Raw genomic sequence first — 16,581 nt, 5'->3', positions numbered from 1 at the left:
ACTCATCACAACTTATCACATATATCTGTGCTTAGGAGATTGATGTCTGACTTCCTACTGGTTCCTGTGAAGGTACTGACTGTGTCTGTTTTATCTTCTGCTGTATTTCCACCATCTAGCACAGTACCTCCTTCTGAGCAGGTGCTTAAGGAACATTTGTTGAATGAATAATTAGTGTTTGAAAAAATGAAATATGCTAAGAATTTAGGAAGTTATGCTAAGAGTTCCAGGCTATATATTCACCATTTTCACTGTGTTGCAAATCCTCAGGAAATAGTAACCCTTTATAATTTAAGTTCACTTGACAAATGAGGTATACTTTCAACATTGTAAGTAATGACCAACCTTTAGTGATGGATCAGCACCTTAGTTGAAATCATGGAATTAGCTGCTAATTAGTAAATACATTTAAAAGTGTTTTCCTTTTTATCCCCCAGCGTCGAGGTCCTCAGCGATCAGTTGATGTAATAGTTTCCTCTGCTTTCCTGTTGACTATCTCAGTTGTATTTATCTGTTGTGCCCAGGTGAGTTAACTTGTTTTGTGTAGAAATTAAATAATCAGAACTATAAAGATCCAGCTGCAGAAGGTTTTCTAATAATAAACAAAGTAATAATATAAGTAAGCCTAGTTACACAATTTTGAAACTGGCTTTTTGCAGTTGTTTTTTTTTCAGTGGAATAAATAAATGCATCTTACTCATCTCTGTGTCACACTAGGGGCTAGCATAGTCTCAGATGTATGTTGATTAGGCATGTAACATCAGTTTTTGTCTACAGTTCACCTGTTTGTCTTTATTTCCCAAAACAAACTTACGAGTGACTATAGTTACGAAATTGTTTCAGACTATTTTCCACGAATCTCTGCTTTATTCACATTTAACATTTAATTATTTTACATCTGAGTTGTCATTGTGACTTGACTGCCTCATGTCTGTAAAAGCATTCTTGTTGACCAAGATTAGTCAGGAAACGCAAATGTATCTAGGGATATATTTTGTACTATGAAATTTAAATTTCTGCTTCAAGTAATATGGCATACTAGATTACCTGAAAATTCTTTTGCTTTAAAACATTATATAATGCTAGAAAAATAAAACCCAGCTTTTTAATATACATACTATATACATATCTGAGTTTATAAGACAGTAAGGGACCAAAGTGAAGATAAAACTGAAAAACAGAGCAATTAAGTATAAGTGTTAATGCCCTAAATTAAGGAAGTGAGGTACATCGTCAATTTTAGTACCCTAGAAACTTGAGATTTTTATGCCCACGTGAGGACAGAAGATAAGGCCTTAACCTGCATACATTCTTACACATGCTTACACATAAAACCAGAACCTCAAAAGCCTGTCATCTCTGTGAAAAACTGGAATAAGAAAAGCACTCTGCCCACCAGCACAGGAAGGGGATAAGGAAGCTTGTCTCTGACTCTGCTTGAACTCTGGCCAGTAGGTGAGGAAAAGTCCTAAGAACTGTAGATCTGCACTTAGTACAGGTTCAGGTTCAAATGTACATTATAGGTCTTGTCCTGTAACCCCTGTTAATATAGAAAGTAGTTCTGGACTCTTGGGAACCTAGTGGAAGCAAAACTAAGACTGTTCTGGGATATGTGACTTCAACCAAGGACTCACAAGATATCCACAAATAAAGCCTCTTCAGGTTTTAGAATACGTGAGGAAGCAGCACATGAGTACATTAACAGATCAATAAACAGCAGAAGTAGATCTCCATCTGCTTCAAATAATAGACTGATCAGATAGAAACTCTAAGATAAGCTTGTTGAAAATGATTAAACACATAGGTAATACTATTAAGAAGATAGATTTGAAAGAGGAACCAAACAGTACTTCAGAGAAATAAAAAATATGGCATTGACATTAAAAATGCAACACACAGAAAAAAATAGATTGAAAACAGATAAAGATAGTTAGTGAACTGGGAGAAGAAGTGAACTGGGAGAAGACAGTGATAAAGAGATGGAAATATGAAAAGGGGATTGAAACAGGAGATCCATCATTCATCTAACAGGACTTTTAGACAGAAAGAAGAGGGAGAGCAATATTTGGAGCGATAATGGCTATGAGTTTTTCTGAATTGATGAAAGACATTAATTTTCACTACACTTAGACACATCATATAGAAATTGTAGAACACCAAAAAACAGAGAAAAATCCTAAAAGCAACCAAAAGGAAAAGACTGAATTTTGTACTGTACTCCCAATTTCTAATTACATCTCAGTCTCTTCTTCAGGGTTTAATTTTCATGTTCCTGAAGTATATCTGACTTTTTGTCTCTTATAAACATAAAATCTATTTATTTATAGCAACATGAAACATCATAATATTGAAAGGTCTTCAATGTAAAAGGATAGAAAAGACAAACACTAGCCAAGAGAAAACTGGTAGACTTTCATTAATATCAAGTAAAATAAAATAGACTGTAATCAAAGAAGCCTGACAAAAATTAAAAGAATAATTCATCAAGAAGATCAGTTTGTATGCATGTGACCCTATAACTTCAAATATATCTATTATAGCCAAAATGATTAGCACTGTAGTGACAAATTGACAGAATACCACATGGGGATGTATCAGCACTTTTTTTTTAAGTAATTGATAGATTAAGCAGACAAAATATATAATGAAGTTATGTATCTAAACAAGGTAGTCAAACTTTTATTCTAAAATTGGAGAATACATATTCTTTTCAGGCATAAGGACAGTTACAAAAACTTTCCCGTGTTCTAGGCCATAAGGTAATTCTCAGCTGATACACAGACCACTTGATTTAGCTGTAACACTATTAGAAAATAGTAACAACAACAACAACAAAACTCATACATTTAGAAACTTTTAAACATAAATAACAAATGTTTAAAAAGAAAAAAAGCAGAGTATTAAACTGAAAATACTGGCACAGATGAGGGTTTTTTCAAAAGAATATTGGTATAAGTTACTTTATGTCATTAAATTTAAAAGCTGAGGTGGAGTTTTGTAGAACTGCATAATTTATTAAAACAGACTCAAAACAGTAATTGAAAAACTGAGATCTATAACCATAAAGCAATATTGTTTCAGTAGTTTAAAAATCTACGGACAACAAATACCCTCTAGACTCATGTGCTTTTACAGGTAATCCTAATCTTACACAAAATAACGAGAGAAAAATGGCATATTTCCCCAATTCATTTCTCGCATCTAATATAACCTTGATACCAACACTAGAGAGATAGTATGAAAATGGAAAACCATGATTAAATTTCCCTTACTAACTTAGATGCAAAATATTAGATGATGAAGCCAACAGTTTAATAACAATAAATAGGCCATGAACAAGATAGTTTATTCCTGGAATGCAAAGATTTTCAACTTTAGAAAATCCATTAATCACCCTGGCTGGTATGGCTCAGTGGATTAAGCACAGACTGCAAACCAAAGGGTCGCCAGTTTGATTCCCAGTCAGGGCATATGCCTGAATTGCAGGCCAGGTCCCCAGTATGGAGCACGTGAGAGGCAACCACACAATGATGTTTCTCTCGCTCTCTCCTTCCCTTCCCCTCTCTCTAAAATAAATAAAATCTTAAAAAAAAAAAAAAAAGAAAGAAAATCCATTAATCTAATTTGAGCTCCTTTAGTTGGGTAAAGGAAGATACATCTAATCATTTCAATAGATGCAGAAAAAACAAAGTGGTAAATTTCAATCGATATTTATAATGCAGTGACTGGAAAGTACTGTCCCTAATATGATAAATTGTATCTCAAAAATTGGAGCAAGCATTGTACATACAATATTCATTACCTTAGAGGTGTTCATTTTAAAATCAGAAATAAGACACAACCTCTCTACCACTTCTAGTCAGCATTTTGATAGAGGGTACTAACCAGTGAAGACAGGAAAAAGAAATAAATGGTGTAAAGATGAAAAAGGAAAAAACAAAATCATAGACTATATGATTGTATATATAGAACACCCAAGTGACTTCACAAATTATTAAAATATGATACATTTTTTAGAAGATGAAGATTAACAAAAATGATTACATCAACATTTAAAAAAAATCGATTTTGTCCTTTAAGCCAGAGATCAGCAAACTACTTCTGTAAAGGGTCAGTTAGTAAATATTTTAGAATTTTGCCTGACTCATACAGTTTCATATATTCTTCTACCCCACCCCACCCCTTAAAATTTTACATTCTACAAAAGACACCATAATAACAGAATGTAGTCTGAGGAAAGATTGGCAAAATATGTGACTTAAATGGCATTGTTATTCAGAACATACAAATAACTTCTATAATCAATAAGAAAAGCAGGCAAAAGAGGAAAAGTAGATATGAAATAGAAAAACTTAACTTACAGAAGAAGAAACCCAAATGATCAGTACACATATAAGACATATACATTTTCCCTAAGAATCAGGAAAAATAAAGTCAAAAAAGTAAGAAAACAATTTACACAAATCAGATTGGTTTAATAATACCAACTGTGGCCAAAAATGAGGGGCAAAGGAAACTCTGAAAACGCTGCTGAGAGTACAAATTGGTACAAACAACTGTTTTAGAGACAAATTCATAATATCTAATAAAGTTGAATATCCAAGGACCCAGCAATTTTACTTTAGATATTAACTCCTAGAGAAAGTCTTACATGTGTACACAAACAGAGCATAACAGAATGTTCATTGCAATGCTTTTGTAATAAGGAAAATTATCAACAAAATAAATGTTAATGGATGAGAGGAGGCCAATACACAGTGCTTAATTCTTTCACTGTAATACCTTATAGGAGTTAGAATGAATGAGTTTGAGCTTCATGTATCAACATGGATAATTCTTGAAACCAAAGTTCAGTGGAATAAAGAGTAAATTGAAGAATGAGGTGGTCCTGATAACACTTATAAATTCTAAAATATATATGAAATAAGATAGTTTAAAGATATATATGTAGCTAAATTATAAACTGCAAAGAAAAGATAAACACAAAATTTATTACCCTTATAAAGGGGATAGAAAAAGAAGGGGAATAATGATTAAGGAAAAGTTTAAAAGAGCTTCAACTGAACCTTTTATCTTTTATCTTTCAATAATCTGAAAAATATTGCAAAATATTTAAGATTTGACACAAATGGGTAGAGGCCCCATGGGTTTTGATTACATTACACCTTATACTTTCTATGTGCTTGAAGTATTTCATAGTATATGTGAAATGTTTTGAAAATGTAATACTACATTCATGATCAGTTTGTGTGAAGTAAAATGTTATTTTCTCTTAAAAAGGAATTGTTTGAATAACATTGCTTCTTCATGTTGCCTTTTTCAAACATTTTTAGTTGCTTCACGTGCATGAGATCTTCTTTGATTGTCATTACAATTGGGAACTGGTAATCTGGTGCATCTCGTTAACACTTTTCCTGCTGAGATTTGTTACCCTTGGATCAGAAACAAGTAAAAAATATAGCAATACCTCAATATTACTTACTGAACAGGTGAGAATACATGTTTATTTTGTTATAAATTAATGTATGTAGTGTACATATGAAACTAAAATGTTTTGATTTACTTCAAGTTATTGAGGAACCTATGGTACTAGGTTAAGACCATTTGTTATAAAGCAAAACTTGAAATTTGATAGGATGCAAGCCTTTCTTCAATGTTCCTGCCTTGATGTAGAATTCAAATCTAACCTATTGTTTTTATGTCCCATTTTCATTTAACAAGAAGTACTATTTATAGAAATGATGGATTTTAAACCATTTGTAGGATATGTTTGCTGTTCAGTATAGCAGAGCCATGTTTGAATAAGTATGAATTTTTATTCAATAGAAAGGATAAAGCATAATAATGTTGATGGTTAACTTTATTTTGTATGAATTTGTTTAATGTTTTCTTAATCATTTTATCGAAGTTATTTAAAGAGACTTATTTCCAGTGAACTTGTTGAGTATTTTTGTCTGGGATAGTTTGATTTTAAAAAATGGGTAACCTTGTCAAATGAGCTTGGTTAAAATGAAAGGGAAAAGTAGCAAACAAACCAATTGATTTACTTTAGGTATTATTTATTTTTTAGGTTGGTTTGGCTCTGGGTTTTAAAGTCTATCACCTTTTAAGTAATGACATTCAGTTTTCATTAGTTGTTGCAGCTTTATATTTAAAATTTTTAAATATTTTCTTATAAAATAAATTTATTGTAGGAAATTTGGAATATACAGTAAAGTATGAAGAATATCAATATTAATATCAAAACCAGAGAACTACCATTAACATTTCAGTGAATATCTTTCCATTTCTTTTACAAATAAGTATTTGTAATAATTTTAAATATTTTTAATTTACTTTTATTTTTATAAAAGATAAACCTATACTTGAAAATGGAGAAGAAACCTAACAAAAAAGAGGAGCTGACACTAGTGAATAATGTTTTGAAACTGGCTACTAAACTGCTAAAGGTAAAAAAAAAAAAAAAATAGATATAATGTAGAATATGCTGTTCTGATATTACATCTCTCTTTTGTTTGTAGATCCTACCTTGTATTTGGTTTTTATGATTATCCACATTATTTCCAAATTATATTTGAGCATATTCACACAATTTACATTTTATTTCACATTGCAAAACTAAACAAAATAATCCAAATTATCTTTATTGTGAAATTTTAAGACTTTTAACAATGTTTAGACTATTGTAGCATTGGCATCTTGGAAATTTTTGCCCCCTAAAAGCTAAAATAGATTTCAAAAAATAAGATTTGATGTCAATTTGGAAATTTTTTCTCAGAGCAGTCTTCTTGCTTGGCCTGCGTTAGCTTAAAAAATAGTAACACATGATCATTATAATATGTATCACCAATAAACACATATTTTCAAATCATTTTTGGTAATAATCAAAGGGAATATAATTTCAGTATATCTGATCTCATAATAACTCTTTGGAGGTAATTTAATAAAATGTTTTGAGTGTTAGTAATTCTTTTCTTTCTTAAAAGGAATTTTCTTTTAGTTCTCAATTTCTATAACAAATATAATTCTTAGAGTTGTTTATAAGTGTTCAGAAAATAGTATGAAATTAGTTATGTCAGTGTTATGGTTAATTCTTTCAAAAGTATTAATTTGGTATACACTGCACCTTTGGTATACACTGCACTTTTGGTATACACTGAAAGGGTTTAGAAGAGGATAGTGGGTTTGTTTGGTACATGTATATTGAATATCTTCAGAGTATAGGCACGATGCTAGACAGGAAGACGCTATAAAGAAGAGATTTTTTAATTTAATTTTATTTTTTTAATATATTTATTGATTATGCTATTACAGTTGTCCCATTTCCCGCCCCCCTCACTCCACTCCATCCTGCCCACCCCCTCCCTCCCACATTCCCCCCCTATAGTTCATGTCCATGGGTCATACTTACAAGTTCTTTGGCTTCTACATTTCCTACACTAGTCTTACCCTCCCCCTGTCTATTTTCCACCTATCATCTATGCTACTTATTCTCTGTACCTTTCCCCGCCTCTCCCCCTCCCACTCCCCTATTGACAACCCTCCATGTGATCTCCATCTCTATGGTTCTGTTCCTGTTCTAGTTGTTTGTCTAGGTTGCTCTTGTTTTTGTTTTATGTGTGGCCGTTAATAACTGTGAGTTTGCTGTCATTTTTACTGTTCCTATTTTTGATCTTCTTTTTCTTAGGTAACTCCCTTTAACATTTCATATAATAAGGGCTTGGTGATGATGAACTTCTTTAACTTGACCTTATCTGAGAAGCACGTTATCTTCCCTTCCATTCTAAATGATAGCTTTGCTGGATACAGTAATCTTGGATGTAGGTCCTTGCCTTTCATGACTTGGAATACTTCTTGCCAGCCCCTTCTTGCCTGTAATGTCTCTTTGGAGAAATCAGCTGACAGTCTTATGGGAAGTCCTTTGTAGGTAACTGTCTCCTTTTCTCTTGCTGCTTCTAAGATTCTCTCCTGTTTAATCTTAGGTAATGTAATTATAATGTGCCTTGGTGTGTTCCTCCTTGGGTCCAGCTTCTTTGGGACTCTCTGAGCTTCCTGGACTTCCTGGAAGTCTATTTCCTTTGCCAGACTGGGGAAGTTCTCCTTCATTATTTGTTCAAATAAGTTTTCAATTTTTTGTTCTTCCTCTTCTCCTTCCGGCACCCCTATAATTCGGATGTTGGAACGTTTCAAGATGTTCTGGAGGTTCCTAAGCCTCTCCTCATTTTTCCGAATTCTTGTTTCTTCATTCTTTTCTGGTTGGATGTTTCTTTCTTCCTTCTGGTCCACACTGTTGATTTGAGTGCCAGTTTCCTTCACATCACTATTGGTTCCCTGTACATTTGCCTTTGTTTCTCTTAGCATAGGCTTCATTTTTTCATCTGGTTTTCGAACAAATTCAACCAATTCTGTGAGCGTCTTGATAACCAGTGTTTTGAACTGTGCATCTGATAGGTTAGCTATCTCTTACTCTCTTAGTTGTATTTTTTCTGGAGTTTTTTTTTTAATTTTTATTGCTATTCAATTACAGTTGTATGCCTTTTCTCCCCATCCCTCCACCCCACCCCAGGTGAACCCACCTCCCTCCCCCACCTCCACCCTCCCCCTTGGTTTTGTCCATGTGTCCTTTATAGTAGTTCTGTAATCCCCTCTTCCCACTGCCCCCCCCCCCCACCCCCCGGCTATTGTTAGATTGTTCTTAACTTCAGTGTCTCTGGTTATATTTCATTTGCTTTTTTCTTCTATTGATTATGTTCCAGTTAAAGGTGAGATCATATGGTATTTGTCCCTCACCGCCTGGCTTATTTCACTTAGAATAATGCTTTCCAGTTTCATCCATGCTGTTGCAAAGGGTATAAGCTCCTTCTTTCTCTCTGCTGCCTAGAATTCCATTGTGTAAATATACCATAGTTTTTGGATCCACTCATTTGCTGATGGGCACTTAGGTTGCTTCCAGTACTTGGCTATTGTAAATTGTGCTGCTATGAACATTGGGGTGCACAGGTTATTTTGGAATGGTGTTTCGGGGTTCTTAGGGTATAATCCCAGCAGCGGAATTGCTGGGTCAAACGGCAGTTCCATTTTTAGTGTTCTGAGGAAATTCCATATTGTTTTCCACAGTGGCCGCACCAGTCTGCATTCCCACCAACAGTGCACTAGGGTTCCCTTTTCTCCGCATCCTCTCCAACATTTGTTTGTGGATTTGTTTATGTTGGCCACTCTGACTGGTGTGAGATGGTACCTCATTGTGGTTTTAATTTGCATCTCTCTGATGGCTAGTGATGCTGAGCATCTTTTCATATGTCTCTGGGCCCACTGTATGTCTTCCTTGGAGAAGTGTTTTCTGAAGTTTTGAAGTGTTCTGTCATTTGGGCCTTTTTTTTTTTTTTTTTTTAGGTCTTGGTGTGTCTGTTACTTAAAGGGGCGGAGCCTTAGGTGTTCCCCGGGGCAGGGTAACGCTGGTCTCTGCACTGTGACACTATGTGGGGGAGGGGCCGAGAGGGAGCAATGGCGCCCGCTCCACTCTCCACCGGACCCCAATCTTTCACTCCGTAGTTTCTATCTCAGAGCAGAGAGAAATATAAAAATAACTAAAATACAGAGAATGACAGCATGATTCTTTTTGATCATACACAGTTTTGTAGTTAGACACCTAGGACTTAATATAAATTGCTCCTTCTCTGTCATTGTTCACAGCCAAGAAATTCTCAGGCACATTGATTCATCCTCTCAATTATCTTCCAGTTCGCCCGGGCTGGTGTGGCTCAGTGGATTGCATGCTGGCCTGCAAACCAAAGGGTTGCAGGTTCAATTCCTAGTCAGGGTACATGCCTGGGTTGCTGGCCAAGTTCCCAGTAGGGGGCAGGCAAGAGGCAAGCACACTGATGTTTCTCTCCCTCTCTTTCTCCCTCCCTTCCCCTCTCTAAAAATAAATAAAATCTTTATTAAAACATCTTCCAATTCATCTCCTCTTCCCTATCAATACTGCCCTAAGTCAGAGCCTCATCATCTCAGTTAAGCTTTAGATATACTGAACTCAAGGCCTTCCTGCTTCCGGTTTTACTGTTCTCACTCCATCCTCCATGCTGCTGACCCTGTGATCTTTCTCATGTGCACATCTGATATGCTACTCCTCTAATTAAAGTCCTTTAGTGCCAGTCTGTCAATACAAACTAAAGAATCTGCCTAAAGAATGACCCTTACCTACATAAGTAGCCAGTTTTATAAGTTTGAAGTAATTCTTCCCTTGTACTTGGCTCTAAAAATGCTGAGCAGCCTCTAGCAATTGAAAAGTAACATGTTCTCAGATGTCTTGATAGAATACCTACTCTCCCTACTCACTAAGTTTCAGGAGCACCTTCCTCTATGGCCCACTGCCTTTTATGCATACCTCTTTTGTGGGACTCTGATAGTTTAATTATTTATTTGCAGGTCTGTAAGACTGTAAGGTCCTTCAGCACAGAAGCTGAATCTTAACTTCCCAGAGCCTAGCACAGGGTCAGGCCTAAAATAGAACTGTAGCCCTGGCTGGTTGGCTTAGTTGGTATGAGTGTCATCCCATACACCAAAAAGGTTATGGTTCGATTCCCGGTCAGGGCACATACCTGGGTTGAGGATTTGATCCCTGGTGGGGATTCATACAGGCAGCAACCAATCAATGTTTCTCTCTCACATCAGTGGTTTTTTTTTTTTCTCTCTCTCTTTCTCCCACCCCCTAAAATCAATAAACATATCCTCAGAATTTTTTAAAAAAGAACTTTAAATGTTTGAATCAGTCAATTAATTCATGTATTGGAAAAGTAATTGTCTCAAAGAGGAGTTTTTACGTATGTATTAAATATTGTCAGAAAATTGGCTAGTTAAATTTCTAATTCTTCTGTAAAAAGATATTAAGTTCCTATTCTTATACTAAAAAAAATTCTCAAACCTTGCAGATACAAGACTAATACTTTTCTCATCATTCATTTGGGATAGAAGTTGGAGTTACAAATTTAGATTATAGAATGTTGTTTTTTCTTAATTGTAATGGACATTCAATAGTATATTAGTTTCAGATGTATGCATAGAGCCTGAGCATTTATATAACTTACAAGGTGATCCCCTGATAAGTCCAGTACCCACTTGACACCATACATAGTTATTATACTATTACTGACTATATTCCCTATACTGCACTTTATATCCCTGTGACTATTTGTAATTGCAATTTGTACTTCTTAATCCCTTCACCTTTTTCACCCATCCTCCTAACACCCTTCCCATCTGGCATCCATCCATTGGTTATAGAATTCTTTTAAAGGAAGTCACCTTCTCCTAAAAAACCAAAACAAAACAAAAACCTCTTAAAGTATATTTACTTATTTCAGGTTTAACCAAATTTATCCTTTCTAAAACTATCCATAGTTTATAATGGTTTCTTGAAACAGTTTTTAAAAAGATTCTCATTGTCTATTGCCCTGAATTAGTTTAACTGATAATCCTTAATGAATCTGGGCTCATGGGTTTTTTTCTTCTTCTAGGAGTTGGACAGTCCCTTCAGGTTATATGGGCTCACAATGAATCCACTGCTTTATAACATCACCCAGGTTGTCATCCTGTCAGCTGTTTCTGGTGTTATCAGTGACTTGCTTGGATTTAATTTAAAGGTAAGAACGTACAGGGTTTTTTTCTTACTTAGTGGCCTGTGACATTTCTTTTACCCTAGCACTCTTTTAAGATCTCACATGTACAATAATTGAATCATTTTGATAATATATACAATTAGTGAAAATAATTTCACATTTAATTTCAAATAATGATAAACATTCTTGGTTTGTAATACTGTGAAACTCCTAATTTGGAGTAGTATTCATTACAAATAGGACTCTGTATAAAATAAGAGGAAGTATTTCTTTTTACTCATATAATTTGAGTCCAGTTTAGGTGATAAAAAAAAGAGCCCTATTTCTTTTTTCTTTTCCTTTTTTTGGCCAAAAGTTATATTATTTATCTGTATAGCAATGCATATGTCCTCCAATATATGTTCAGCTGTTAGTGAATAAGGTATAAACTATTCGCATTAAACTAGTTGTATATCTATATTGCCACTTCTGTGTAAAAGAAAACAAGAGAAATCTGATTTTCACTCTACTTGTTTAAGGTGAATTCTTCTTGACAATAAAAGGTTAAAAGAGCTTTAAAAAATAGAACATAGACTTGTTTGTGAATGAAATTTAGGTAAAAATAGTATTATGTGATATAATTTAAGTTGTGATATTAAAACTGGCTTTAATGGTCACTACTTCTATTATTTTTTTACTAGCTGTGGAAGATTAAATCATGACAATTCAGAAAAAAAGAAGATGTAGCCTCTTTTCCAGAATAAGAGTACCAACTAAGCTGCCTGAATGTAGTCACTGACTCGTTGCTTCAGGAGTCTCAGCTGGGAAATTGAAGTGTTTACATCACACTGTCTTGTGCAATTCTTATATTTATTTTACTTGTTCACTGTTTTTTACATTTACTTTAGTCTTTATTTTTATTTTTAGCATTGATGTATACTCAGTTGTTGATGAAAAGGGTGATAAAACTGATATCCAGATACTTGAGATCCTGGTAATTGTTCATAAATAATTGACAAAACAACAAATCGTGAGAATAGAAGCCATTGCTAAGCACTGTTTCTCCATCGATGCCGTAAACTTGCCTTACTCGAGGAAAACTTCTTCAACTTTGGAATATTGCATTAGACTCATCTAAACCCATAAAGCATTTTCTTCAGTAAATCAAGATCCAGTCAGTGTTTCTCTTGAACTATTTTGGAACAATGCCAGGATCTAAACTGATTAAGCTGCAGTTAAGCACCCTTCAGTATTAATATATATGGTATTACATAACAGGTCAACGAAGTGCTCTTTGATGATAAAACTCTTAATAGAGCAATAATTGTAAATGGTTACCATACTGTAAGATATTTTGATAAAAATTTACTAGTGATAATTGTATTTATTTGAAACACTGGGCTGTTTGCACAGCTCTTAACTGTGCATGCTCAAAATGTGCACTTTTTAAAATTGTTACTTTTAATGCGTTTCTTTATATGGGATATGTTATAGTGTACTAGGGCATGATATGGTATCCTTTTGAGTGAGGTATATACTCATCTCACAAGTGAAGTGCCTATTGATATTACTAAAGTACATTATGTTTACTCAAGTAAAATAATTTTCTCCCCATGGTACGCTGTAGTGTATGCTCTTCATCCCACATTCAAATGAATAACTTCAGAACCAATAAAATACTCCTTTTATTAATAGTTATAAAAGTACTGTATACCCAAATTTTCAGAAGAGGCAGCTTCACCTTGCAAATTGTGTCCTCTAAACTTAATCTGATATATCTCCTCCCCCCATCACCATCCAGTTATATAAGGGCTATTTTAGACGTTTTTAACCTGGAACATTAACCCACCACTCCAACCCCCACTGCAACCCCGAGATAATTTTCCAAGTGTCCAAATGAGAACTTACTGTGTTGGCACGTTACGTAAGTAGGGCAAATATGATGGTATCTTATTGGGCCTTGATTTTAAGTTGTTACATTTGTACAATCAAGAAAATTTTAGAAAATAATTGAACCATGAAATGTATTTGCAATTCTTTTTTAACTGGGCATCTAGTTTCTAAAACAAAGAATTTATTTGAAACAATCTAGAATTTCCTTGGTGCAAGGTGTATCATGTTGAATATCCTCACATTTTTTAAACATTTTAGGGAATTTAAAATAATTCATTGTAAAATTATGTATTTGATTGGTGCAGTTTTAATCCCCAAATCACAGCTGTAAGATTGGGGATGTGTAGAGAGCAGAGCCATGTCATGACATCACTTCATTCTTACCGTTCCTTTCCATCAGCCTCAGTTCAGCCTCTGTGCTGTATTTTCTTCTGTAGAAAACAACAAAAGCATTTTGTTTCCTTTGCCTATGTTCTAATATGTTTAATAATGACCAAAGTGCATTCTGAGTTTTTTCAAGGAATGTATTACTGAGCTTTAAGAACATACTTATTTTCTCATGTGAAAAATTAGGCTTTGTCTGATATGTTTCTTCTTCCTCTACTGTCTAATGTTGAGGTTGTTTTTAGGAATTATATTTTATAAACTTTTTCAAAATAAGGTACAAAGCTATTCAGAACTTAACATTTGCACAGAATATGTCAAATATATTTTGAGAAAAAAAGTACAACATGAGTTCTGTTAGAATAAAAGAGGAAAGAAACTATTGTATCTTACAAAAAAAAACTTATTTCAGAATGGAATTATTTTTGAGAAAAGTAGCTAAATATACTGATTTAGGAAAATGATTGTTTTGGATTGAAGTTTATTTTAACTTGGAGTTGAGAGTTGACTTATTAAGTACCATATACCTCTCAACAGCTTATTAATAATATGTTGAATTATCTCACTAATGTGGGCAACAGTAAAATACAAAGGGAAAAAGTCATTTTAAGCAATTCCAGAACATTAATGAAACTGTTTTCAAAGCAGAAAAGTGGACATTGCTGCCTTTAAGAATACCATGAATGTAAGAAACTCAAAGAAATTGTAACATATCACATAATAAAGAAAAGGCAGTTCAAAGATAGAATCGTGGCAGATGTGTGTTAACTACTTCTTTGCCACATGTGTTGTATTTTAAAGTTTGAAAAGCAGGTTTAAAATAAAACATTCTATGACTGACAGTTAAACTAGAGGTGTTTTTTTAAGTTTTCAAGTCATATACATTTCTATGGTAATTTTGTTTGACTATAGCCTGAACTTTAGAGATAGCTTTTAAGAGTTGAGGGGAGTGGAAATAAATTTTTTAAAACTTCCCAACATTTCAGATTTTATTATGATCCTCAGAACATGAAAGCATAAGTAATACATACACAGGCCTTTATTAATGATGTTATGACATCATTAATGTTTGTGTGTTTGTTTGTATTTAAATACAGAATACTGGCATATTAAAACTCATTGTCGGAAGGATAGTGGTGTTTTGTTTTTTTAATTTTATTTATTTATTTTTAGATAGAGGGGAGGGGAGGGAGAAAGAGAGGGAGAGAAAACATCGATCCTTTGCCACTTATACATGCCCCAACCTGGGACCGAACTCGTAATCCAGGCATGTGCCCTGACCAGGAATTGAACCAGCAGCCTTTCACTTTCCAAATGACAACCAACCGACTGAGCCACACTGTTCAGGGCAGATAGTGGTGTTTTTAATCAAAAAAATTTTCACATGAATTCAACCTACATTATGGCTAACAATAAGAAAGGTAAGCATTCTGATTGGTTCAAGTGTTTATAGGACTTTAATCAGGGACTGATAACTCAAGTGCATTTTCAAACTTCAAGCTTAGAATTGGCAGCTTTAATGTCTTCCTTCAGACTTCAAAATAGAGCAATATGACTGGCACCCTTTAATTTGCTATGTCACTTAGAACACTGATTCTCAACCTTTTTTCTGCCAAGCCTGTATGAAGGGTACCACAAATGTTTATCAGTAGCACTAACTCCCCACAGTGCTTCTTGTGGAGTAGACTGCATTTCAAATGATGGTATAGGTATACTTTAAAAAAAGTATTCCCAAGCAATTTGGAAAATTTGCCCTACCTATCACTTCTCACCTCATTGAGAGTTACTATCTCAAAAACAGGAGTTCTAGAATGTAAATTCAATGAAATTTTCATTGTATTTACCACTGTATTTGCAGAACAATAAATACAGTGCCTGATACATAGAAAAATCTCAACCTATTTACTATATGAATGAGTGGATGGATGGATGAAGTCAAATAGGGCCTTAGACGCCACCTAGTCCAAAGTCCTCATTTCACTAGAAAAAAAATTTAAGGTTAGATTCACAAGGTTAAGAAGCTTGCCTAAGGTTGCACAACTAGTTAGTTAGTGATAGAACCTACACTCTCCTTTATTCCTGTTGAAGATATATTCTGTAATAGTACATCTGTACCTCTTGACCGATTAAAGTACTTAATCATAGGCAAATTCTGGAGGGAACGAAGATACTGATAAATTATCTGCCCTTATGGTAATGAGCTTTTACATAAATAATAAGCCTTGGCAATAGAAAAAGTAAGAATTTATTTGATATCTCCCTGATTCAACTCTGTAATGTCGTCTGTGGAGAGAACATATGCTTTGGAGCCAGACTTGTTTTACATCTTGGGTAAATTACTTAATCTCTGTGAGCTTTGGTTTTCTCAGCTATAAGTTATGGAGAATAATACCTATTTTACAGGGCTATTTGGAGGGTTAATGAGATAATATGTAAAGCACCTACTATAGGAAATGACATATATTGGTTGTGTAAAAATATTGGTGATTTCCCCCTCCAAGTAAGTAATCACCTGGAACAAGTCTCAAAAATTTCCAAGCAAAACCATTTCTATTACCTAAGATGTATGCCTGCCAAATATGTGATACTATTAAGAATCATCCTTCATACACATTATCATGCATGACCTTTTTACAAGGAGTGGATATTTAATTCCTTCAAAAACAAGTATGCAAAAATGTGGGAGAGAAGTTTTTCTTTTATAAGC

The 16,581-nt window shown here is 34.1% G+C and overlaps 1 protein-coding gene across 5 annotated transcripts in view; it reads left to right on the top strand.

The window, feature by feature from the left end:
- PHTF2 (putative homeodomain transcription factor 2) overlaps positions 1 to 15,002 on the top strand; it is a 130,405-nt gene extending 115,403 nt beyond the window's left edge. For all 5 annotated transcript variants that reach the window (XM_045194006.3, XM_024558998.4, XM_045194011.2 and 2 more), the window contains 5 exons: positions 438 to 524; positions 5,334 to 5,489; positions 6,354 to 6,449; positions 11,517 to 11,642; positions 12,299 to 15,002. In XM_045194006.3, the coding sequence (XP_045049941.2) occupies positions 438 to 524; positions 5,334 to 5,489; positions 6,354 to 6,449; positions 11,517 to 11,642; positions 12,299 to 12,319 (486 nt within the window). In that variant the 3' untranslated portion in view covers positions 12,320 to 15,002. The remainder of the gene's footprint in view (positions 1 to 437; positions 525 to 5,333; positions 5,490 to 6,353; positions 6,450 to 11,516; positions 11,643 to 12,298) is intronic.
- The last annotated feature ends 1,579 nt before the right edge of the window (positions 15,003 to 16,581 follow it).

Source organism: Desmodus rotundus, chromosome 6 (genome assembly GCF_022682495.2).
Source record: "Desmodus rotundus isolate HL8 chromosome 6, HLdesRot8A.1, whole genome shotgun sequence".
In the NCBI taxonomy this organism is placed as follows: Eukaryota; Metazoa; Chordata; class Mammalia; order Chiroptera; family Phyllostomidae; genus Desmodus; species Desmodus rotundus.
This window is presented reverse-complemented; position numbering and strand designations above follow the sequence as displayed.